General features: G+C 37.4%; 1 protein-coding gene across 2 annotated transcripts in view; it reads left to right on the top strand.

The window, feature by feature from the left end:
• Nucleotides 1-25,456, top strand: part of RELN (reelin) — a 498,553-nt gene that overhangs the window by 467,191 nt on the left and 5,906 nt on the right. Inside the window, exons 53-64 of one of the 2 annotated variants that reach the window (XR_012014160.1) lie at nucleotides 190-367; nucleotides 3,270-3,445; nucleotides 3,594-3,700; nucleotides 4,793-5,035; nucleotides 6,001-6,176; nucleotides 12,996-13,069; nucleotides 13,872-14,033; nucleotides 14,774-14,931; nucleotides 17,370-17,589; nucleotides 19,690-19,887; nucleotides 20,538-20,636; nucleotides 21,273-25,152. Coding sequence is in view for 1 of the 2 variants with exons in the window: in XM_072791484.1 (XP_072647585.1) it covers nucleotides 190-367; nucleotides 3,270-3,445; nucleotides 3,594-3,700; nucleotides 4,793-5,035; nucleotides 6,001-6,176; nucleotides 12,996-13,069; nucleotides 13,872-14,033; nucleotides 14,774-14,931; nucleotides 17,370-17,589; nucleotides 19,690-19,887; nucleotides 20,538-20,636 (1,791 nt within the window). In the remaining variant the exon portion in view is untranslated. The remainder of the gene's footprint in view (nucleotides 1-189; nucleotides 368-3,269; nucleotides 3,446-3,593; nucleotides 3,701-4,792; nucleotides 5,036-6,000; nucleotides 6,177-12,995; nucleotides 13,070-13,871; nucleotides 14,034-14,773; nucleotides 14,932-17,369; nucleotides 17,590-19,689; nucleotides 19,888-20,537; nucleotides 20,637-21,272; nucleotides 25,153-25,456) is intronic. The other variant, XM_072791484.1, reaches the window with a different exon arrangement.

Genomic DNA, 25,456 nt, shown 5'->3' with positions numbered 1-25,456 from the left:
GGCTTTAAACTTCCATTACTAGGAATAGATAATTATGGTCAGAAGATATTTTTTATTTATCCATTGCATCCTGCCAGAGTGTCTTAAATGTTTTTTTTTTTCCCTTGAGTACTGAATGTACACATAGGAAAATGGACCTGAATAAAGTTAACTTTTGTTCTCACTCCTTTGCTTTTTTGTTGTCAACAGTCCAGTAAGATTAAGGTTCTATCAGAAGTACTCAGATGTGCAGTGGGCAATCGATAATTTCTACCTGGGCCCTGGATGCGTGGACAACTGTAGGGGCCATGGAGATTGCTTAAAGGAACAGTGCATCTGTGATCCGGGATACTCTGGGCCTAACTGCTACTTGACTCACACTCTGAAGGTAATGTTAAAGCCCCGAAGGAAGCATTTACTCACACTACTACTTTATCACAGCACTCTTTGGGGGCCCCAGTAAATAAATCCTTTGGATTGGCAAAAGAATATGTCTTAGGTTTCGTAGATACAAAAATATTTGGATCAAGTCTGGTATAATTTACTCAGTTTAAAAATAAACCAGGGGCACCTGTGTGGCTCAGTAAGTTAAGCATCTGACTTTGGCTTAGGTCATGATCTCAGGGTCCTGGGATCAAGCCCTGCGTCTGGCTCATTACTCAGTGAGGAGTCTGTTTCTCCTTCTCCCTCTCCCTCTGCCCCTCCCCTAGGCTCATACTCTCTCTCAAATAAATAAAGAAAATCTTTGTTAAAAATAATAATAATAAATAATAAAATAAGCCAGACTGTATTGATTAAAGAACATATATACTCTGCTTTTTAAAAACAGACTCTGAATTTGAAATCAATATTAAGTCCTTTTTACTTCACTTTTTCAGTAGATGTACTTTTGAAGGAAGATGCTGATGTTATGAAGCAAATAACCTAGATTCATTATCACAAAGAAACAAGCTTTCAAAAATGACTAAACAGTTCCTGAACTTTTTATTGAATTATAATTGGCATACAGTGTTATTTTAGTTCAGGTATGCAACATAGTGATTGGACACTTCTATACATTACTCAGTGCTCACCACGATAAGTGTAGTTTCCATTATGTCACCATATAACATTATCACCATATTATCATTACCAGAATTTCTGCTCAGAAAATTCAGTGTTCTGAGGTGCTGACTGCTACATTGTGGTTGTGTGTTAAGAATATAGAGCTCATTCTTGGAAACTTTAGCTGTTACATCATTATTTAATGTGCAAAGTAAATACACTTGCCCAACACATTTGCCATATATGCATTCTATTTCTGTGAACAAATATAGTGCATTCATCACTGTAATAACAGAAAAATGACTAAGCTACAAAAAGCACAAATGGCTGAAATCAAACATTTAAGTGGCAAACTATAAACAAAATCTGTTCTGTCATTTTTTTATATAGTACACTGACAACTTTGGAGTTAATAAATTTTAAAAAATAACATTGGAACAATAACACTTGTGTCTGAAGCTGTTGGTCTATTTGTTATCAAATGAGATTATAACATGAGAAACTGAGCCATAGATAATGAATTAACTTTAAAAAAAAACCTCTAGGGGATTCCTGGGTGGCTCAGCAGTTTGGCGCCTGCCTTTGGCCCAGGGTGTGATCCTGGAGTCCCGAGATCGAGTCCATGTTGGGTTCCCGGCATGGAGCCTGCTTCTCCCTCTGCCTGTGCCTCTCTCTCTCTCTCTCTATGTCTATCATGAATATTTAAATAAAATCTTTTTAAAAAAACACACGCACACCTCTAGTTTCTTTCATTAGCATTCAAATTTCATTAGTATTCCTCAGTTGGATAAGAAATTATATAAAGGTATATTATGAACTCTGATTACGCCTTTCCAATGAGATTTTACATGGTTAATAGTGCATGTCTTCTGACTCTTATGTTTCTTACGTGTAAATCTCCATTTTTAAAATTGCATTTATTTGCTGAGGTGCCTGGGTGGCTCAGTTGGTTAAGCATCAGACTCTTGATCACAGTTTAGGTCTTGATCTCAGGGGCATGAGTTCAAGCCGTGTTGGGCTCCAGGCTGAGCATGGAGCCTACTCTAAAAAAATATTGCATTTATTTGCTAAAATCAGTGAGGTAAGGTAAGATTGACACGTGACTACATGTGCTTGACTATAGAGATGATTATGTTCTGTGTTTGAAGAGGGTCCATTTAAACCATTTTAACTACACAGTAAGATACCAACTAGACACTTCATCTAAAAAAATGAAAAAGTACAGGTTTTCTGTATATGGTTACTGCAATTTGCAACTGTAACAAATTGTTTTCATGATATATGATTTCTACCATTTAAAAAACAAAAAACAAAAGAATCATGCCTCAACACAGTGTAAAACTATTATGGACAAAATAATGTATTATGGACAAAATTAATAGAAAAATCAAAATGTTTACTATAATGCGAGGGGATGAAATAATTTTGCATAAAATGTAGCCATAATGAAGCCTAGAATTTTATTTATCTCCCTCTTTGGAAAATAGACTATTCCTGTTTGTTGGTCATTCTTAGTTAGAAGGATAAACTAGAGACCCAGGGAAAATGTTCTATATTTTGAATACTTAGTGTCCGGAATCTTCACCCTGATAAACATGTAAAAACTGACTTCCAAGGTTGATTTTCCTCTGAATTCATACAAAAAGCTTTGCTTTCAAATGTCCCTGCCTGACCATACAGACATTCCAAGTTCACACTGTCCTAGAAGCTAAAGGGTCCTGGTTGCTTAAAGTAGTCTCCAGAGTGAGGGGCACACACTCCTGGGGAAAAACAAAACAATCCACTGAAAAATATTAGGGAAAAAAGTGCTAGAACATCTGTTTTATTCTATCTTATTCATTTAAATTTTCATTTTTTGTGTATGTTTCATATCATAATTGTACTTTTATACACAATATAAATAAATATACATATTTAGAGCAGAATATATGCTTAAGTAGCTTCACAAATAGGAGTGTTACAATAGCCAACTTGCAATTGTTTTATTTTGGGGGGGGGGGGGTTGCAATTGTTTTATTTTAAAATTTTTTCTAAACTTCAAATTCCAATGATTAAACATTCTTTAATCACTTTAGATGATCTTAATATATGATGGAAAAGAATGTTGTAGAGATGTTTTGTAGAGATACAACATTTGAAATAAGTTGTATTTTTTAAAGACCAAGATGACCTGTGTTGTCTAAACTATTCCGTAATCATTATCTGAAATTGTTATTTTTAACCACGTCCCACTTATTTTTTCCCAGACTTTCCTGAAGGAACGCTTTGATAGTGAAGAAATCAAGCCTGATTTATGGATGTCCTTAGAAGGTGGAAGTACTTGTACTGAGTGTGGGATTCTTGCTGAGGACACTGCACTCTATTTTGGGGGATCCACTGTGAGACAAGCTATTACTCAAGATTTGGATCTCAGAGGGGCAAAGTAAGTCTTTTTTTGTTATTTTTATCACAGCACAGCAAATTGGCACCAAAGTAAGGAACACATTTATGGAAGAAGTTGTTATCCAGGACTTGAGTAGACTATTTGTTCTAATTAACAATTCTGATGGATAATATGTGCTTGTGTTCAGATTCCTACAATACTGGGGGCGCATCGGGAGTGAAAACAATATGACCTCCTGCCATCGGCCCATCTGCCGGAAGGAAGGCGTGCTGTTGGACTACTCTACCGATGGAGGCACGTTTCAGGGGTGAAAGCCACACCTTAGAGCAGATTTCCCGATTTATATCCAATGCTCCTCAGAAAAATGTTTGCAAAGCTTTGCTGACTTTGCAGTGAAAATAGGGAAAGTCACAAAGAAAAAGCTATAGATCTTAAACACATTAAACTTCCATACAGGCAACTTGTGTGTTACACAGAATCTACCCACAAGGGGATAAAAGAAAAATCACATTACAAAATAAGCTCAAAAAAAATATATATATATATAAGCTCCAAACTTGAAAGAAAGAATGAATGAATGAAGAAAAAAATCTGTGTGTTTAACTGAAACTTGACAATAAATGATACAATTAAGAAATAAATTTTATGTGGTTTTCCAAGTAAGATCATTTTTAAAACATTTTAAAGTATTTTTAAAAGCTTTTATGTGAACAAGTATGTAATAACTCTCTAAGAAAACTTTACTGTGAAAGAAGATAGTCTGAATTCATGACCCTTTCAGAGAAGATTTCAATAAAATTCTGTTACATTATTTTGAAGTAGCTAAAACCAGACCAAAAATACCATGAAGTTCTTAGAAAACAGTTTAGCAGGTATCATTTTAATAACTAGCAGAAAAATAGATGAACTTAAAGTATTTTAGGGTATTCAAAAGTATTTCCTTAAGTAATTAAATATCCTACCTACAGTCTTGTCAACTGATAAGAGGGAAACTTCTATCAAATAAAAATTGCGTAGAATTAAAATAGCTAAACTAAAATTTTGAATTACTAGGAGTTCCTGTCCAGAAACATGCAAAACATGGATATATCTTATTATTTACGAAAATAATGCACATACCAATCTAGAACAAAATTTTAAGAGCAGAAAATATATAATTTTTGCTGCAGTGTCTTTATTCTTGGCCAAATATTTCTAACTACCCATCCCCTCATTACTATTAGCCTGGTTTTGAAACAGTGGTGAACACTTATATTAAAGTCAATGAAATCAATTCTCATTTCCTTGTTGAAGATTTCTTTGGGAAGCTTAGGTAGCTGCAGTATACTGTTGCTTTATGGCATTTTTTCCAGATATGTTACTACGTTGGTGTATTTGTTACTATAGGAATTACATGGACTTTGCTTCATGAGATGGACTACCAGAAATATATTTCTGTTAGACATGACTACATACTTCTTCCTGAGGACGCCCTCACCAACACAACTCGACTTCGCTGGTGGCAGCCTTTTGTGATCAGCAATGGACTTGTGGTCTCTGGGGTAGAGCGTGCCCAGTGGGCTCTAGACAACATACTGATTGGAGGAGCAGAAATCAATCCTAGTCAACTGGTCGATACTTTTGATGATGGTAAGAAACAAGACATTCAACTGTCTTTTTTGTGAGCCTTTTGTCTGCTTATGTCTTTAGATGAGTTACTACGTGAAAAGCATTCAGAAGAGTACCTGGCACATATTCACTGCTCAATGAGCATTAGCTATTACTCTACCCAGGGGTTTATAAGTCTTCAAAATTAACTGTTGAAATGTCAGCTGAGAATTTAATAAATTATGTTAAAGATAAGATGTCTATCTCTAAGTATAATTTGAAATTTCAACATCCAAAACAATTTTAGTGTCTTTAGGAATTTCTGCACTGCAGAGATACACATTGCATTGTTTTAAAAGTGTGTCAAAAATACCCACCATTTGCTTCAACGTGGATGGAACTGGAGGGTATTATGCTGAGTGAAATAAGTCAATCGGAGAAGGACAAACATTATATGTTCTCATTCATTTGGGGAATATAAATAATAGTGAAAGGGAATATAAGGGAAGGAAGAAGAAGTGTGTGGGAAATAATCAGAAAGGGAGACAGAACATGAGAGACTCCTAACTCTGGGAAACGAACTAGGGGTGGTGGAAGGGGAGGAGGGCGGGGGGTGGGGGTGAATGGGTGACGGGCACTGAGGGGGGCACTTGACGGGATGAGCACTGGGTGTCATTCTGTATGTTGGCAAATTGAACACCAATAAAAAATAAATTTATTATAAAAAAATAAAATAAAATAAAAGTGTGTCAAAAGTTTTGTAATGGTGCAAGTCAAGCAGACTGGTAATTACACTTTTTTAAAAGTTGGGTATTCATTATGCTAGCTTTAAATAATATTTCCTAAATTTGATTGATCATCTTGGAATTATTTATTATACCAGTTAAATAAAAATCAATTTTAAAGGGTAAGCAAAAAGGCAGAGTGTAGACATCTAAGTAATTCAACAGTAAACCAATCAGTTCAAAAGAATGACATGCCATATTGCTTCCAATTTACCTCAACAGAAGGTACTTCCCATGAAGAAAATTGGAGTTTTTACCCTAATGCAGTGAGGACAGCAGGATTCTGTGGCAATCCATCCTTCCACCTATACTGGCCGAATAAAAAGAAGGACAAGACCCACAATGCTCTCTCCTCCAGAGAACTCATTATACAGCCAGGATATATGATGCAGTTTAAAGTAAGGGGAAGTAGCTCTTCAAAACAGAATATGGTATTACATTTGGGGTTAGAGGGTGGAGAGAATGCTTATTTGAACAACTGTAAGGGTATGATTGATTTCATTCATTAATGACACTTTACCTTATGAATAAAAGAAGTCATCTTTAGGAAAGGCCTGTATCAGACAGGATTATTTGGGCATAGATAAAATCAATTCGTATTTTGGGACATAGCAAGAAATGTAACTCTATTGTATTTCATATATATAATCTTGAGCTCAGTTTCCCAAACCATGGAAATGAAAAGCTAATCTAGGTACCCCTGTCTACTCTGCCTATTTCTCTTTCTTTCCCTCTTTCTCTCTCTCCCCACAGTTTCCGTACCTCTTTCTCTTACTCTACACTGATTTCATATATCAAGCCACTTTGCTTCTTTACCTATCCTTTTCCATCATGTCTTTCAATTTTCTTTTTTGCCTCTGACTTCCAAACACAAACATGTACAGTAGCCCAGTTGGAATTCCTCCAAATCCTCACATTTAAAAGAACTCTCAGATCTTTCACATGCATATTTTATTCATACAGGAGGGTAAAAGGGAAGCCATAGGAGATCATTAATAGTCAGATAATCAGGAGAAAGATAAAGCAATATCACTTGATGTCTTTCTCATGATAAAACACTTTCTTTTAAAAAAAGGGCATTACAGAAATAATATACTTTGTTATTAGATCATTTTAAAGACAAACGTTGGTTGTTTATTTTTAAATATTTATTTAAAGGTTTTAAAAAGATGTCCTGCAATGATGGTTAATAGTAAGAATCCTTTCTAGGAGAGATAAAAATGTATTCACAGCTAGTAGGGGAGAAAAATGGGGAGCTGCTGTCTAATGGGTATAGAGCTTCAGTTTTGCAAGATTTAAAAGTTCAGATCTTTTCCAAAAAAAGGGAGGTGTTAGGGGTATTTACTGTTTGCTCAGCTTTATGTTAAACCTTCCTTCAGAGACTACAGGGTGAGGCAATCTCCCCAAATGCTACCACTCCCTAGGACTGTCCTTAACTTAGTTGCATGAAGGATGCTTAAGATCATATCCGGTGTTACACCACCCCTAATTCCAAGTCACCTCCTTTAAGATTTTTCCCTCTGGCAGGCCCACACTGGGCCACTATCAAAGTCATCATATTTGATTGAGTTGATTGGAGCCTCCTGTCTAGCTGCCTCTGTCAACCCAGAACTGAAGAGATGGACATTTTCTTCTCTAGCCAAGTCATTAAAAAAAAAAAAAAAAAAAAGAACAAAGTTTTTCCCCAAAAATGTAATACTTAAAGTATCACCAAAACTGCATGTTGCAAGTCACCACAGACTTTCTAAATTTCACCCATTTCTTACCTTTCCTTTCTGATCTGTACCACTGAACCCTTGTCTTCGCCCTCTCCAGCTGGTGCTATGCTCTTGCCCCTTGGCTCTGGGTTCTCTGCCAGTTCTCCTCTTACCTCCTTGGAATCTTCTTCTGCCTCCTTTTTAAAGGCCCTTCTTCTCCCTGCAACGCCCTAAATGTCAGCATTTTGCAGTACTTCTCTGCTCTCTTCTCTCTTAGATACTCTCACCATTGGGAATTCCATCCATCCTTTGGCTTCTGGTCTGTCTTTAAGACCAGCTCCCAGATCTGCCTTTCCAATCTTGACTGGCTCACCAACAATTAATTCAATACATTTATCTTTCTGTGTACATTTGTCTGCCTTCATCGTACCAGCATCTCAATTCACCACATCAAACGGTGAACTTCATATCTTCCCTCTCCTTACAAGCTCCTCTTTCTGATGCTCCTGTTTCTATCGATGACACTACCTTTGACCTGTTCATCAGCTTTAAAGGTTGAAGTAGTCTTCGATTTTTCACTTTTCACATCTAATCAGTGACTACAGCCTTTTGATTCTAATTTCCAGTGTGCCTCTCACCCATCCCATCTTCTCTGTTTGCACTAATACCACCTTGCAATCTGGCCCTCATTAAATCAGTAGTCCAGTTACTAGTCTTTCTTTCTGCTCCCACTTGTCTTCAACAATGCAGTCAGACTGATCTTTATAGAGCACAGCTCTGAGCACATCATTCCATTGCTCATAAACCTTTAATGGCTCCCTGTTGCCTATCAAATTAAAGTCAAAAGCCACAGACTACAGTTCATGGTCTACCAAACTCAACTAATCTCTCTCACCTCCTCTCCCAATAGTCTACACATTCTACACCTGGACCAAAACATACCACATGCTCTGCTGTAGACATGCCACAGTGCCTTCCCACATATGTGTCTTTGCTCACACTATTTCTAACTAAGCATGTTTCTCCTATCTCCACCTCTCAGACTCTTCCCATTCTCTAGAGGCAGCTCACATGCACCCTACTTGATGAATTCTATTCTGTTCTTTTTTTTAATTGGAGTATATTTGACATATAACTTTGTGCAGATTTTTTTGTTGTTGTTTATTTATTCATAGAGACAGAGAGAGAGAGAGGCAGAGACACAGGCAGAGGGAGAAGCACGCCCCCCACAGGAAGCCTGATGTGGGACTCGATCCCAGGTTTCCAGGATCACACCCCAGGCTGCAGGCGGCGCTAAACCACCGCGCCACCGGGGCTGCCCCTTTGTGCAGATTTAAATTGTACAGTGTGTTGATTTGGTACATATGTATTTTGTAATATGATTGCCATTATAGTGATAGCACCTCTATCATGTCACATAATTATCATTTCTTTCTTGGGGTTGGAATATAACATCTTCCGCTTCTGAGGAGTTATTTTCTAATCCATTTAATCAAATACAATCTCTCCTTCTTATGAAGCACCACAGCATTTTAGTTATATCTTTTAAATTTCCATTTCCATTATTGGAATATGCTTCTTATTCTCTGTGAAGCCAGGGTTGTTTTATTCATGAGTGTATGGCCTGAAACTTTTAGCAATAACCTTTCCCAGTATCAGCACTAAAATAGTACATGTTAACTAAGTAGATGATTAGGACTTAAATTTAAATCACCAAAGGTTTACAGCACTTGTGCATTATTAATGACTCAAACATTTAACTGCATATAACATGGAAAGCTTTTATTCATATGGAAATGAAAAAACTCTGAGAATGAGTATTAAATAATTAAAAATTGCTATTTTTAGTTATAAATAGAAATTCAATAGTAGCATCATGAAGTTAGGATATCAATGAAAATGTTTTGAACCAATGACACTTTGAGTTTCTTTGTATTAATTTTCCAAATGTTACTTTCCTTTTGGCCAAATTATCTTCCCCAAATTCATGATTAATATGTTCTTATATTAATTAAGTAAACAGAAATAGTACTTTTTTTGTTTGTTTTACTACTTAGCCATGGGTATCATTCTGTTTGCAGCGAGCTCTGATTGGTATGAAACGTGTTTTGGTTTGGAGAAGCATCTGACTGTCTTACCAAAATGGTCAATTTGGCAGGTAGTAAAACTGGAGAACAATAGCTAAATCCAGAAATACTAAAATTAGATAGGTAGGTAGAGAGACATAAAATTTGGGCCTGGTCATTTCTGTAAAAAAAAAACTTTTATTCTTTAAGAAAAAACTTCTCAAAGGTTAAAAGCTTGATTTTTTAACTTTTTTTGTTTTTATTATTGAAATGTTATATTAGTTTCGGGTGTATGACGTAGCAATTCAACACTTAGATACATCGCTCGATGCTCACCATGATAAGAGTAGTCACTATCTGTCACCTTAACAATGTTATTACAGAATTTTCACCTATTTCCTCCATTCTCCCCTTCTTCCTCCCCTCTGGCAATCAACAGTTCATTCTCTGTATTTATCAGTCTATTTCTGTTTGTTCATTTGTTTTATTTTTTAGATACACAAGTAAGTGAAATCAAATGGTATTTATCTTCCTCTGACTTATTTCACTTAGGATAATACCAGTAGGTCCATCCATGTTGTCACAAATGGCAAAATCTTATTCTTTTTTTATGCCTAAGTGATATTCCATTGTATATATACCCCTTATCTTTATCCATTCATCTATTCATGGACACTTGGGCTACTTCCATATCTTGGCTGTCGTAAATAATGCTGCAATAAACATAGAGGTGCATATATCTTTTTGAGTTAGTGTTTTCCTTTTCTTTGATAAAGACTTAGCAGTGGAATTACTAAATAATTTGGTATTTCTATTTTTAATTTTTTGAGGAACCTCCATACTGTTTTCCACAGTGGCTGCACCAATTTACATTCCCAGCTGTGCACAAGAGTTCCCTTTTCTCCACATTCTTTCCAACACTTGTTATTTCTTATCTTCTTGATACTAGCCATTCTAACTTGTGTGAGGTAATACCTCACTGTGGTTTTGATTTGCATTTCCCTGGTGATTAGTAATATTGAGCATCTTTTTATGTGTCTACTGGCCATCTGTATGTCTTCTTTGGAAACATGTCTGTTCAAGTTCTCTGCCCATTCTTTAATCAGAGTTTGGTTTCGTTTTTATTTTATTATATTTTTTTGGTTTTGATTGCATAAGTTCTTTATATATCTTGAGTATTAACCCCTTATAAGATACATCATTTGCAAATATTTTCTCTCATTCAGTAGGTTGCCTTTTTGCTTTGCTGATGGTTTCCTTCATTGTGCAAAAGCTTTTTATTTTGGTGTAGTCTCAATAATTTATTTTTGTCTTTTCCCTTGCCTGAGGAGACATATCCATAAATATGTTTTTAAGGTTGATGTCCAAGATATTACTTCCCATGTTTTGGGGTTTTTTTTTTTAAGAATTCAGTCTTACATATAGGTCTTTAATCCATTTTGAATTTATTTTTGTATATGGTGTATGAAAGTAGTCCAGTTTCACTCTTTTGCATAGCTGTCCAATTTTCACATCATTTGTTGAAGACACTATCTTTTCCCCATTGTGTATTCTTGCCTCCTTTGTCATAGGTTAGTTGACCATATAAATGTGGTCTTATTTCTTGGCTCTTTGACCTGTTCCACCAATTTATATGTTTATTTTTGTGCCAGTATCATACTGTATTGATTACTGCAGCTTTGTAGTATATCTTGAAATCTGAAATTGTGATACCTCCAGCTTTGTGCTTTTTTTCTCAAGAATGCTTTGGCTATTTGGGGTGCTTCATAGTTCCATACATATTTAGGGATTATTTGTTCTAGTTCTGTGAAAAGTGCTATTGGTATTTTGATTGGTATTGTATTGAATCTGTAGATTGTTTTGGGTAGTATGGACATTTTAACAATATTAATTCTTCTAATCCATGAACATGGTATCTTTCCATTTGTTTATGCTGTCTTCAGTTTCATGCATCAATGTCTTACAGTTTTCAGAGTATAGGTTTTTTACCTCCTTGGTTAAATTTACTCCTAGATATTTTGGGGAGATGATTGTGAATGGGATTATTTTCTTCATTTCTGTTTCTGCTACTTTGTTATTAACATAGAGAAATGCAATATATTAATTTTGTATCCTATATCTTCACTGAATTCATTTATCAGAACTACTAGTTTTTTGGTGGAGTCTTTAGAGTTTTCTTATATATAGTGTGTCATCTACAAAGAGCTGCAGCTTTACTTTTTCTTTCCAATTTGGACACCTTTCATTTCCTTTTCTTGTCTGATTGTTGCAGCTAGAACTTCCAATACTGTGTTAAGTAAAAGTGGTGAGAGAGGACATGCTTGTCTTGTTCCTGATTTTAGACAGAAAGCTCTGTTTTTCACCATCGAGTATGATGTTAGCTGTGGGTTTTTCATATATGGCCTTTAATATGTTGAGATATGTTTCCTCTAAATCCACTTTGTTGAGAGTCTTTATCATGAGCAGATGTTGAATTTTGTCAAATATTTTTCTGCATTTATTATGATAATCATAAAGTTTTTATCATTTCTCTTGTTAATGTTATGTATCATTTGATTTGCAAATTTTGAACCATCCTTGCATTTCTGGAATAAATCTCACTTGATTATGGTGAATGATTTTTTTAGTGTATTGTTGAATTCCTTTGCTAATATTTTGTTGAGGATTTCTGCAGCTATGTTCATCCTTGTTGGCTCAGTCAGTGGAACATGCAACTCTTGATCTCAGGGTTGTGAGTTCAAGCCCCATGGTGGTTGTAGAAATTATTTAAAAATAAAACCTTTTTTTTTTTAAAGAGTATTGGGGATCCCTGGGTGGCTCAGTGGTTTGACGCCTGCCTTTGGCCCAAGGTGCGATCCTGGAGTCCCAGGATCGAGTCTCGTGTCGGGCTCCTGGCATGGAGCCTGCTTCTCCCTCTGCCTGTATCTCTGCCTCTCTCCCTCTCTCTCTCTCTCTCTCTCTTTCTCTCTGTGTCTATCATGAATAAATAAATAAATAAATAACCTTTGAAAAAAAAAAAAAAAGTATTGACTGGGGCACCTGGGTGGCTCAGTCAGTTAAGTGTCCAAATCTTGGTTTGGCTCAGGTTGTGGTCTCATGGGTGGTGGGATTGAGCCCCACATTGGGTTCCACGCTCAGCAGAGTCTTCTTGAATATTCTCTCCCTCTGCCCCTCCCGCTACTCACATGTGCTCTCTCTCTTTCTCTCTCTCCCTCGAATAAATAAATAAATCTTAGTACTTTTTTAAATTTCAATTCTCATCCTCACACAAAGTTGCAGGTTTTTAACAGAATTCAAAAAAATATATTGTTGGTACTCTGTCAGGCTCCTCTGTAAAAGCTTCTCTGAATATTTGTTGATTACTTCTTAGAGTGATAATTTAGAGAGGGAATTTCTAATTAATGATAGGTATTTAATCTTCCCTACATATATTTGTTGTTTATGTTTGTTTTAGATTGTTGTGGGTTGCGAAGCCACTTCTTGTGGTGACCTACACTCTGTAATGTTGGAGTACACTAAGGATGCAAGGTTTGTAAATAATTTTTTACATTCTTCCAAACTTGAATATAACTTCAAACAGTTGTCTATTTTCAAAGCAACTACAGAGGAGCAACCTTTTATATTAAAAGTACAGTTTATGTTTATTTCACATGTATTAACTTCATTTATATAAAATTTACATGTATATCTTATTTTCAAATGTTTCCTTCAAACCAAGAGAAATTACTTTTCATACTAGGCTGGCTGCAAGCCAAAAATCTTTTTTCTTTTAAAATAAGAAACTATGTTAGTCTTCAAAGTAGAATTCTTTGTTATTCATGTTGCTCATTTTCAACCAACCTTAATGAGAATTTAAATCAATAAAAGATCTAAATATGCTTCAGTCAGAGACACGTCCTAAAGCATAATAAAAGTCTGACACAGTGCCGTTGTTTTATTGGGATATTGATAGCCTGTCTCCCACCACCACATTTGAAAATGGACTATGGGGAGTTAAGTTTGGGTAAACAGAGAATTTTGTCAATCGACTCCAAGTATACTTCTGGTAACATATCAGCAAGAGGAAGCCACTAGAATGCAGCACCATGCATGCTACTATTTTATTCTGTTATCTGTAAATATATTCTTATGCTTATAAAGAGTTAGAGTATATCTTGTGTGAAATTATTTTCAATTTTTATTTTCATTGTCTGTGTAAATATATATAGGAAATAGAAAATTTACATAAAAATACATCAGTGTAACTCACCCCCAAAATGTTATGTTGACATTAGTCAGGTCATCTATTTCTCCTAAGAGTTGTCTAACACAGCCTCTGTGGTTTCTGCAGGTCTGATTCCTGGCAGCTCGTTCAGACCCAGTGCCTTCCTTCCTCTTCAAACAGCATTGGCTGCTCCCCCTTCCAGTTCCATGAAGCCACCATCTACAATGCTGTCAACAGCTCAAGCTGGAAGAGAATCACCATTCAGCTGCCTGACCATGTCTCCTCCAGGTAAATTGCATACTAAGGTAAACTTTGTGGAATTATCTGGCAGACTCTACAGAGCTCATGCAGTGAGCTGAAACAACTAAGGCCAGAGAATTCATTACAGCTGTAGTACCCCCCCTCCTTTTACCAACCCATGCCCCAAATGCCAATTGCATGTCCCAAGAAAAAAAAAATAAGTGATATAGGATCTTTTGTGGAAATGCTGCACATCTCAGATTTGCCTTTGATGAAATACCACAGCACATGCCAAACTCAAATCACAGGCCCCAAATCCCAGACATTCAAAGACCTGGAGTTGGCACCCTATCTGCTCCAGTGCTCTGTGATTCCCAAAAGCTGTATGCTCATCCCCTATACAGATAACCTCTGGAGTGTGCAGGGTTGGTTTGGTTACACAGAGCCACCGGATAAACATAGTAGAGTACAATCCTCCTAGAGCAGCATTCACTTTACTCAAAGATTCAGAAAATGATATACCTCTATAAGAAACATGGACACAAATTTATTATGGAATAGAATAGGAAATTCAATAAAACTCAGGGAAGATAGAAGCTTCCAGAGTGGCACTTTGGGATATATTTCCAGAGTCTGAGTGGTACAAGTTCATTCATCTCTACTTAGGCACTTTAAGGAGAAGCCTGGGGAAGTCCTTTTTTCAGAAACAGTCCCCATTCCTAGGGCTGGACACAGCCATGGGAAATAACAGCCTATTGAATCCCTTCTGCTCTCTCTGGGACTTTCAGTGCAACACAGTTCCGCTGGATCCAGAAGGGAGAAGAAACTGAGAAGCAGAGCTGGGCGATTGACCATGTGTACATCGGAGAGGCTTGCCCCAAGCTCTGCAGTGGGCACGGATACTGCACCACTGGCGCCGTCTGCATCTGTGATGAGAGTTTCCAAGGTCTGAAGCCCAGACTGTCATTTTTAATATAGAAGACCACAAGGTTCTCCTCATTTCAACATGTATACAAAGGCCACTAGGAAAGAAAGAAAAACTCCAGACCTGAGTGATTTGAGATGGATGACACACTCTGATTACACAGTTATTTATCTCTGGAATGAAGCAGCAAGGATAATTTTCTGCCATGTTCCTCTTTTTTTTTTTAATTTTATTTATTTATTCATGAGAGACAGAGAGAGAGAGAGAGAGAGAGAGGCACAGGCAGAGGGAGAAGCAGGCTCCATGCAGGGAGCCCGATGCAGGACTCGATCCTGGGTCTCCAGGGTCAGGCCCTGGGCTGAAGGCGGTGCTAAACCACTGAGCCACCCAGGCTGCCCCTCTGCCATGTTCCTTGAAGTATTTTTTAAAAAGCAGCATTCTAGGGCACCTGGGTGGCTCAGTCAGTTAGACAGCTGACTCTTGATTTTGGCTCAGGTCATGATTTCAGGATCATGAAAACAAGCCCCACATCAGGCTCCACATGCAGCTTAAGATTCTCTCTCTCCCTCTCTTTCTGCCCTCCCCCTGCTCATGCACTTTCTCTATCAATCAATAAAATCTTTTTTAAAATAAAATAAAATGCAGAATTCTATATCACTTCGCATTCCCCATCCTCCACATAACTCCCTGCCCCAATCCCCAACACTTCATTTTCATTTCTGGGCCTCTCTCCTTCCTGGCCTAGCTGTCCATCCCTGGATACTCTGCCAATATTCCTTCTTTCTCGGTCTCTCCAATAGCAGTGCCACTGACCTCCGAAGACATAGCTGACGATTCAAGATATTGTTTTCCAGGTCATTTTGTCACTCACACACACACACACACACACACACACACACACCCATGACTCAAAAAAGAAATATATATATATATTTCTGTTTATGCTTGTAGAAGCTGAGTATATGATTTGGGATGGAGTATCTTCTCAACTCCTGACATCATAGGAGATTGCTCCATTGGCCTGATAGAAGGCCTGCAGCCTGTTTTCCTTTGGCACAATGTTTCTAAGGGGTTTCTGTTGTAACAAAGTCCACATAATTACCATTATATCCCCAGAGCCTAACACTTGGCATGTTGCAGCGCTCAGTAAATCTTTTTTGAATGAATTCTTACATTGCCTCATACTTTACTATTTCCACAGTGTCCACAATTTATTCAGCACAGTCATTCAGTACTTATGATGTCCCCATAAGTTAGCTATGGTTAATATAATTATTCCCACTTCACAGGTAAAGAAACTGAGACTCAGAGAACTTAAGTGACTTGCCTAAGATGACACAGCTAGTCAATATCAGAAAGAAGACCTTTACTCGGTTGTTCTTTGCAGTCAACTTTGCTGTCTCTCATAACTGAGAGATTTATCCGAAGAGGAGCAGAATTCTACAACGTCCCCCAGGGAGAAGTTTTTACAACGTAAAAGTCCACAGATTTAACTTTTGGAGTAGAATATATTTAGATTTCTCAGTTGATGCTATTTCCTGGCCTCCAAATGAAACGAGTGCAATTAATATAGACGGCTGAACATCTCTCATGCCAGAAATGACTTAACCATCATCCCTTCCTCTGATCTCATTATCTCTGAGACCAGCTGGATCTGTCCATGTGTTAGCTGAAGCATTTGAACTTTAGGCAAATGAACACATTAGACGTCTCACGAGGTGTTCCAGGTGTCTGGAATCTGCCCTCTCCCCTAATACAACAGAACTATAACCCTTTGATCTAGAACTATTATAGATGTTTAGAGAAGTTGTGCTGTTCAAATCAAGGGCAAATGCAAACACATACACATTTGCTGATGCTCTGTCTAAAATGCCAGTATTTCAGCTCAGTGGTCTCATCTTGCCAGCCTGTTCACTGTTCATTTATTTATCTCCCCTTGTTATTGCATATCTTATATGCGCTAAGTGTTGTGTTAGGTGCTGTAGAATCCAACAATGAAAAAATGCAGACTCTGCTCTCAAGAATCAAGTATACAGCTGGGAGAAGAACAAGAACATGATTTATCCTATATTCTGCTACAGATCATGCTAGAGAGAAAGAAATTCTGTGGGCCTCCCATGCCAGGGTGAGAGCTCTCCATGAAGTCCCATCATTGCTAAATATGCGGGCCCAGCCAGATGCTATGGTATTTAAGCAATAGATTTACGTGAGCACTAAGCACATTAGCACCTACACACATAGTACACATTGATTCAAAGATTATGGGATTTTTTTTTCAAGAACGTAAGCCAATAATTGCTAAAATACCAGAGAAACATTTATTTCTGGGAGTCTGCATCTGCTTAGTACGTTGTCATTGTTATAGTAACAAGGATAGATTAAACCTAAAATCAAATACTTGCATCTTTAATGATTCTGCTTCTCCTAGCTAACTTTTGCAATTATTCCCTTCCCTCTAGGTGATGATTGCTCTGTTTTCAGTCATGATCTTCCCAGTTATATTAAAGATAATTTTGAGTCAGCAAGAGTCACAGAAGCAAACTGGGAGACCATTCAAGGCGGGGTAATAGGAAGTGGCTGTGGGCAGCTGGCACCCTATGCCCATGGAGACTCCCTCTATTTTAATGGCTGTCAGATAAGGCAGGCGGCCACCAAGCCTCTGGATCTCACTCGAGCAAGGTAACAAAACTCCTGTGTTGTAGTTCAGACCTGGCATTGGTCATGAGACCGGTCACTTTCTGCGGTCTGTTAAATATAACCATGAACTTCATGGCCTGTGTGTCATGAAACAGGGGAGACCTAAATGCTGCTTGAATTTGGTATGAAGAAACATTGTTTGTTTTCATGACTCAGAATTATACTGTGCCTAAATTTATTGTAGAATTACCTTGTTTTTCTTCACGTACGCTGGCTGAGTGGTGGTGATACAGGCATAAACCAAGAGAAATGGCCAAATGGAAAAAATCAGCAGCAGATCAAATCAACATGATGTATACCTTAAACCTACACAATTTTTTGTGTCAATTGTGTCTCAATAAAGTTGAAAAAATAACAAAAAAAATTAAATTGGCTGTAGATAAATATAGATAATTTAATGTTGACTCTTTGCAAGTATGTGAATATAAATGTACATGTGAAGTAGGTTTGTAGTCAGGCAAACATATACCTATATTTAGCATATGTAGTTACAGTAAACAGAATGGAAGATCAATAGATGGATGGATGGATAAGAACTTTTAAAATTCATATGCTCAAAAATAAATAAATAAAATTCATATGCTCTAGGAGATGCTTATTAATGCAGAATAGAGTGGACAGAGACTGTGCAAATAGACCAGGGAAGTGAAAGAGAAAAAGGGACCCCAGGAAGGGTGGATTTCCTTCTGCACCTGCTCTTCACAGCTCTCCCATCTCATCCAATGCAAACATGACTTTTTTGCCTGTGTAACTATAATATATATATATACATATACACATATATATGTGTGTGTATATATATATATATATATATATATATATATATATATATATATTCCAAGACTTTATAAAGATTGCAAAGTCCTGGACTAAAGTATTCACTGATGAGTGCCAATGTTCAGTAACTTCAAGTATACTTGACAATTAGATGCTTGGTTAACATAAATGTAGACATTTACTTAAGGCGTTTGACTTTGGAAACTATTAGTGATGTATTTTCAGAGGCAGAAAGGCAAGTTTACAGCCTTTTAGTATAATAAACAATGAAAATACAATTAAGTCCTATATGGTAACTATGGAGGTGCCAAAAGCTGTGCTCACCCGTCCTGTTTTTTCCTACCAAAAGGATGGACTTAATCTGGGAACAGCTTGATGTTTTCCTTGACCCCATAGACAGCTACAACCAGCTGTCAATTAACAATTGCTCACCATGTTGTGCAAGCAAGTTTGTTTTAAGTTAATTTAGGCATTTACAAGTTCTAAGTCTACTGCTTTATTTCACCAGCTTCCATAAATGGGACTGCTCTATTAAGCACTAGGACTCCCATTAGGATAGATTTCATATGTTTAAAAGCTGTATCTTCTAAGGGCAAGGATGCCTGTGAAGAGCAAAAAGACACTTCAAACAGAATAGCAGACATGGTCCAGAGCCTGCATATCCAACTCGGTTTTCCCTCTGCTCTGATCTCCAGACATCCTCTCCTAAAATAGCCATGATGATTTATCCTTGTGCACATGCTGTTCAACTTGAAGGTATTTGTTAAAAAAAAAAAAAGTATGTAATAAAAAATACTGTGGCTTTATACTTTGTCCTATGTCCTCATGCCTGTTTGGCCCGTATTACCTTCCAGAGAACAGAAGGTATATCAGGTGAAACTCTAACAAGACAAGAACACGGGTCCTTGAAAGTCAAAATTGTTTTCTTTGTGTAGAAACTCAGTTTTCTGAGATTATTTCTCATATGTATAAGGTGAAGGTTAATATAAACACATTTTTTAAGGATTTTATTTATTTATAAATGAGAAAGGCAGAGCCACGGCTCCCTGCAGGGAGCCTGATGCAGGACTCGATCTCAGAACCCCAGGATCACGACCTGAGCTAAATTTGGGCAGAGGCTCAACCAGTGAGCCACCCAGATATCCCAAATACATTTTTTTGTTAACATGATTTGGTTATAAGACTTCTGTTTCTAGTCTCTGACATCAAAAATTATGGACCTTAGGATCAGGAAAGGTAAGGAAAAAACTTAGAAGATACAATTCTTTTAATAACTACCTAACACTCATTTCCCTGTATTTTCAGCAAAATCATGTTTGTTTTGCAAATTGGAAGCACGTCACAGACGGACAGTTGCAACAGTGACATGAGTGGCCCGCACGCTGTAGACAAGGCAGTGCTGCTGCAGTACAGCGTCAACAACGGGATCACCTGGCACGTCATCGCGCAGCACCAGCCCAAGGACTTCACGCAGGCTCAGAGGGTGTCTTACAACGTCCCCCTGTAAGTGGCCTGAACGGAAAGGCAGGGTGTCACCCGTGCTCCCTTAGAATCATAGAGATGGAGCTGGAAGTGTGAGGTTACTGGAGCAATAACGCAAAAGTAGGGGCGGGCAGGAGCACGACTAAGCCAGCTCTCCCAAGTTGTGTGGCAGTGTTCTGTTGGGCCAGGAGTGGGTGCAGGAGGGAACAGACCGGAACAACTCCATGCAGAAGCACTTTGGGCATCTCTCCCTTTCTCTAACCGATATGTCTAGTCCTTAAGAAAAGAACATGTCTGATTTTCTAGATGCACTCATTTGAAAGTTTTCCGAGGATAGGCAACTATGTCACTTGTGTTTAGTATCCTACTCCCAGCTTCTAGCACAGCGCCTGTCACACGGAGGGCACGGTGTGTATGTTGACCGAATGCTGTGCTCTCCAGGTCCTGCTGGAGCGAGGGAAAGCAGGGAGGGAGATGGAAAGGTATGACAAGTCCTTGAGTAGCCAATAAAATGTAATGCTCCTTAGAGAGCACTGTCGCCTAGGCAAATCTGAATTCCATACCTTAAGTTTTGTTGATTGGAATTGTCCTATGCTCTTTGAAGTCTGGAAATAGCATGCCAGAAAGTTTTGTTTTCTAGCACATAACCTCTTTGTCCTTCTGTGACCCAGGGAGGCACGGATGAAAGGAGTTTTATTGCGCTGGTGGCAACCACGCCACAATGGAACAGGTCATGATCAATGGGCTTTGGACCATGTGGAGGTCGTCCTGTGAGTATCTGATACATAGTAGCATCCCCTGTCCATTTCAGGAAGGTTTGAAATTCTTTTGATATGGCATGCTCCTTAATTCAGTAACAACTGTTCTTGATGAGAAGCTCCCATGAGACTTTGCCCTACACTCTTTGGCAGCTGCAATCTGTAGCTCAAGCCAACCTGAGATAGCAAAGTCCCAAAAGCCATTTAATATGCCTTAGAAAACTTCAATAAGCAAAAGATTTACCTGTGGATTTGACCATGTTAGTTAAATTGGATGAAACGGAAGTCTCAAGGTAAATGGGAAACTGTGTCTTTGCCACATCCAGGTTGCCTTATAAAATGGCATGACGTCCTTAAAAGAGAACGGATCCCTACTGGCCGGGGTACAGAGTATTTCTAGCTTTAGTACGCCCCGTTACAAACACCTGTCTGAGCCCCAGGTGCCTGAGGCATTCTTTGGTTTAATGACTCGATTGCAACTAGAGCATGGAGTTTGTGGTTTCAGATTCCCCCCAACCAGTCCCAGCACCTAGCAGGTTGAGGGTGTTCCCCCATGGTTTCTCCCATGTAATAAAGTTGGCACCACTCTCACCTCGCCGGGTTGACTGTTCCGCAGAGAGATGACTTGCTTTTTCTCTAACGATCTAGTCCCTGTAGAACTGGAATGCTTATGTCTCGACGGGTTCGGACTGATGGCTCCAAGTGGTTGGCAAGGAGAGGCGAATCTTCTCGGTAGATAGGTTCAAACGTTCATTCTGTTTACCAAATCAAAAATGAAATCAGCCCTTTGGCTGATTTCAGGCATTTTGAAAGCAAACTTAAATGATTAATTGGTAGGAAAACTACCAGATTTGTTTTCTTTCAATCATAGCCATGAGCTGAATTTTTCAGTCTTGAGTTAGCCCTCGTCTTAGTTTTCACTGAGGCACCTGCTTGCATGGCATCCATATCAACCTCCAAATCCAAGAGCAACCTGGTCCCTACACAAGCCCCCACTGTGCGCTCTGCTGCTTTGGACAACTTGCTGGGCTCTGCCCCCACAAGACGAAGTCAAGGTTTAAAATAACAGTCCAAACTATTTGGATCTATATATGAGGCTGATGGTTTACTTAGATATTCATTTCCTTAGAATACACTATTCCAGGTGAATAGAATCACCTGGGCTCTAAAACGAATACATATACATATATACATAGTAAGGCCAGAGAGAGATGTCGAAATAGACCAAAAACCACCCCTAGAACCTTTCTGCCCTAACTACTTCCCCTTCAGAGCAGCGCTTCCCAGTCTGATTGAACATCAGAATCACTTAGAAGGTTTTGGAAGGAGCATCCCTACAGATGATTTGATTTAAACTGATCTGCAGTGGGACCTGAGTGTCAGTCTTTTTTAAAGGCACCTCAGGTGATTCTAATAAACTGGTTGAGACTCAGATTTAGAGTCGATAAACACTTTTTATCTTTCAAGTGTCTTGCCGAGTCAGTTTACATTAATGGGGCTTCCTGTGCCTGACAAAGCATTACCAACTCCTATGGAAACTTCAAAGCTTGACAGTCCTCAAAAGAAGGCAGCTAATACTGCCCTGGGGTAGACATGATAATTCTTACGTATCATGTGTGCAAGTAGATATTTCTTCTCCTGCCACCCAGCCAAGCAATTTCAGTTAACAATTTTGGATTTCAGAGGCACATCATCACCATAATACTCTGCTCTTTGTTCCCTGTTGACTTGCTGCCTCAGAGACTCTCAGAGCATCAGCAGGAAGCCTTACCATGTAGCTCCCAAGGGACTTTCTGGAATACCTGATGTTGGTATTAGTGTTTATAAGCAGCCACCAGCATCATGATTTTACTATAAGAATTAAGTTCAGATTATCTGAAGCCTATCATATCAATCATACCTATTGTTTCCGGTGTTTTTCTGGAGAAACAATCTGTATTTTTAAAGACTTCACTTTTATTCCATCTCCAGAATTTTAGTACTTTGAAGAATTTATCACTTACCGGGCACCTGTCTGCTCTTAGTCTGCATTATACTCTCAGACTTTCAGGGCACTAAAACGTTTTGAGTGAGAAAAGAGCATCGCCACACGTGAATAATTTCAGTGAATAATTTAAAAATTTTAGCTTCACACTTATCACCATATAATTTTATTTTTATATATTACACAGATAATTTTTAAAGCAAATGCTAAAAAAATAAATAAAGCAAATGCTATCTCTTTAATGACATTAAAATTTTGTTCAAATTAAAGGAGTTATTTGGTTTTCTTTCCTTTTCTCTCTTTCTTTTTTCTTTTTTTTTTTTTGAGAAAAATACCAACACAGAGAAATTATATTTTCAGAACTATCTTTTTGATATTTTACTCTTGTCTTAGGATTTAACATTTCTATACCGCTGTACCCTTTTAAAGTACTTCTTTTCAGAAGAGTGAAAAGTTTTAAGGCACTCACTGATTAATATGCCCTTGATAGCTCTACAGAATAATTACTTTAGGTTATTCATTTGATAAACTTAAAATGAAAAAGTTCCAGAGAATTCAGAAAAATAAAACAATTTTCCAGAGGGCCTTTCAACCAAATGAGGCACAAAGAAACTAGCCAGTTAATTTCATGATTCACAAATATTACTAGTTATAATTTTGCTAGAGCGGATATATATTTAGAAATAGAGATAGAATACTCCCATATATCCCTAATAATTTAAACTATGCTCGAATTCACTATACTTTTATATGATAGCATTTAGCTAGGTAAACTAGTCTGGCTAACTTCTCAAGTGTGGATGGGAGAGAAGACTGGGGTGCAAATCTAAAGAGATTCAAGCCCTACCTAACTGATTACTGCAAAGAGGGCTGCTAATATGTTTTTGCAACTAATGGTTGGAAAACCATTACATTTTTAAAAATGTATTTTCTTTTCTAGTGCAGACTGGCCTTAATCTAGCTTTATTACCATAGTTTTGCTTCTGTGCATGTGCACTAAGGACACATGCTAAAAATCCCTAGAAAGAAAAAGTGTGGTCACGCATGGTATCTTGAGTTTAACCTCACTACTGCCCATATTAACTAAGAAGAGAAATGAGTTTGATGAGAACAAATTCAGCACTTTTGAAAATATTTCAGGGTTTAGGACTGCATCCTAAATTGACAACATACATAATAAATGTGTAATTTAATGGTTTAATTCTCAAATAAACCCCATGTGGAAGGATTTGCGTTTCATAAATATGGATGTACAGAATGACAGACCCCACACCATAAAGATAAAAAGCACCATTTAGCATTGAACAAGCAAAGTTGCTTACACTTTATGCTTGTTTGAGAGTGAAATCTTTTCATTCTGGTGATGTTTTTCAATAAAACCTGCCCATGAAAAGCACTTCATGATGATTGGCTCCTGCTATTCTGGCATAAAATAGATGGACTGAATTGACAGATGACTTTTATCCAGCCTCACTAGCTTACCAAAAGGCCTTATTCTATAAAGTCTGAGTGATGTAGCATAACACGGTCACTGACAGTCATGTCAGAAACCTAACTTTCTGAATTCACTTACTAATATAGAACGTTTTTCAGTAAATGTTTATGAACACACTTGGGCAGACCCCTCACAAGATCCATGCTGGTGGGGTTCTTCTTAGGATAAAAGAAAATTATTGGTCTTAATCTTTTTTGGTGGGCACTCACCCTTCTATCCTAAGAATCTCCCTCACCCAACTATGCATTTCATTCACACATCACATTTTTTTGTGTACGTGTCTAAGTCACAACCTGTCATGTGTATAATGAAGTGGGCCAATTTTTGCATGTGTACCTTGAAAGCAAATTGCTCAGTAAAGAGCCTTTGTGAATTGATTTACTTAAAAGTGAATTATTACCACATTTAATGAGAGAACGAAAACCAATATGTTGCCAACTATGGTCTTAAATGCATTTATCAGATTTTAATAATATGAGTACCATCATGACCATCCCCTCATGCTATTCATTATCAAAATACTGTCATTTTTGGCACAAATGATTTATGGAAATGAGCATAGTACATTTGTTGCAAAGCATATTTATCCTTTATTAATTTGACTGTATTACCTGATGTAGAGGACTTCTGTATTTTTTAAAGCCCATTCTTTAATATACTCAGAAATAAGTATTTTCTAAAACATAAACAATTTAAAAAACAGATAGTAAAATTAATGTTAGTTATTAATGACTACTTTCGTATTTATACTTTACATGCAACATTTATGCCAAATGTAGTACTAAGCTACATGTACCTTGACATATGGTTATGAGCAAATATTGCATGTTGCATTACATTAAAAAGTTAAATATATGTATATATTAGGTATAGAAGAATAAGAAATAACTTCTTTAATTTTTATTTTCAAAAGAGATGAAAAATCCTATATTGCATCTAAACCTGATCAGACTTTTATGACTAATCACAGTGCTGCATGCATTGAAAGGCATTTTTTAACTTGTGTTATATTTCATTATTTGCTGTCATTGGTTTTCCACTAGAGTAAGGTAAGTCCTCTTACTAATTCTGGGTAACTGTTGACTAATAGTCTCATCAGTGTTACCTACGTTAACAGAAATGTTGTCAAAGACATTTGCAATTAAAAAAGAAATCTGTAAAAACAAAGTTATATATGATAATGAGATATACCAGGACATTTGAAACCTATGTCATGTAAAGTCAGAGTTCAGCAACACTGTGGTGATTCTCTAATGTATATGCAATATTGGGTACAACAACATAGAGAGAATGCTAATCAGCATTGCTTCATTAGGTAGCAAATTTGGCTCTGTGCCTGGGACTGTATTAGGT

The sequence above is a fragment of the Canis lupus genome, chromosome 21, assembly GCF_048164855.1.
Source record: "Canis lupus baileyi chromosome 21, mCanLup2.hap1, whole genome shotgun sequence".
Lineage (NCBI taxonomy): Eukaryota > Metazoa > Chordata > Mammalia > Carnivora > Canidae > Canis > Canis lupus.
This window is presented reverse-complemented; position numbering and strand designations above follow the sequence as displayed.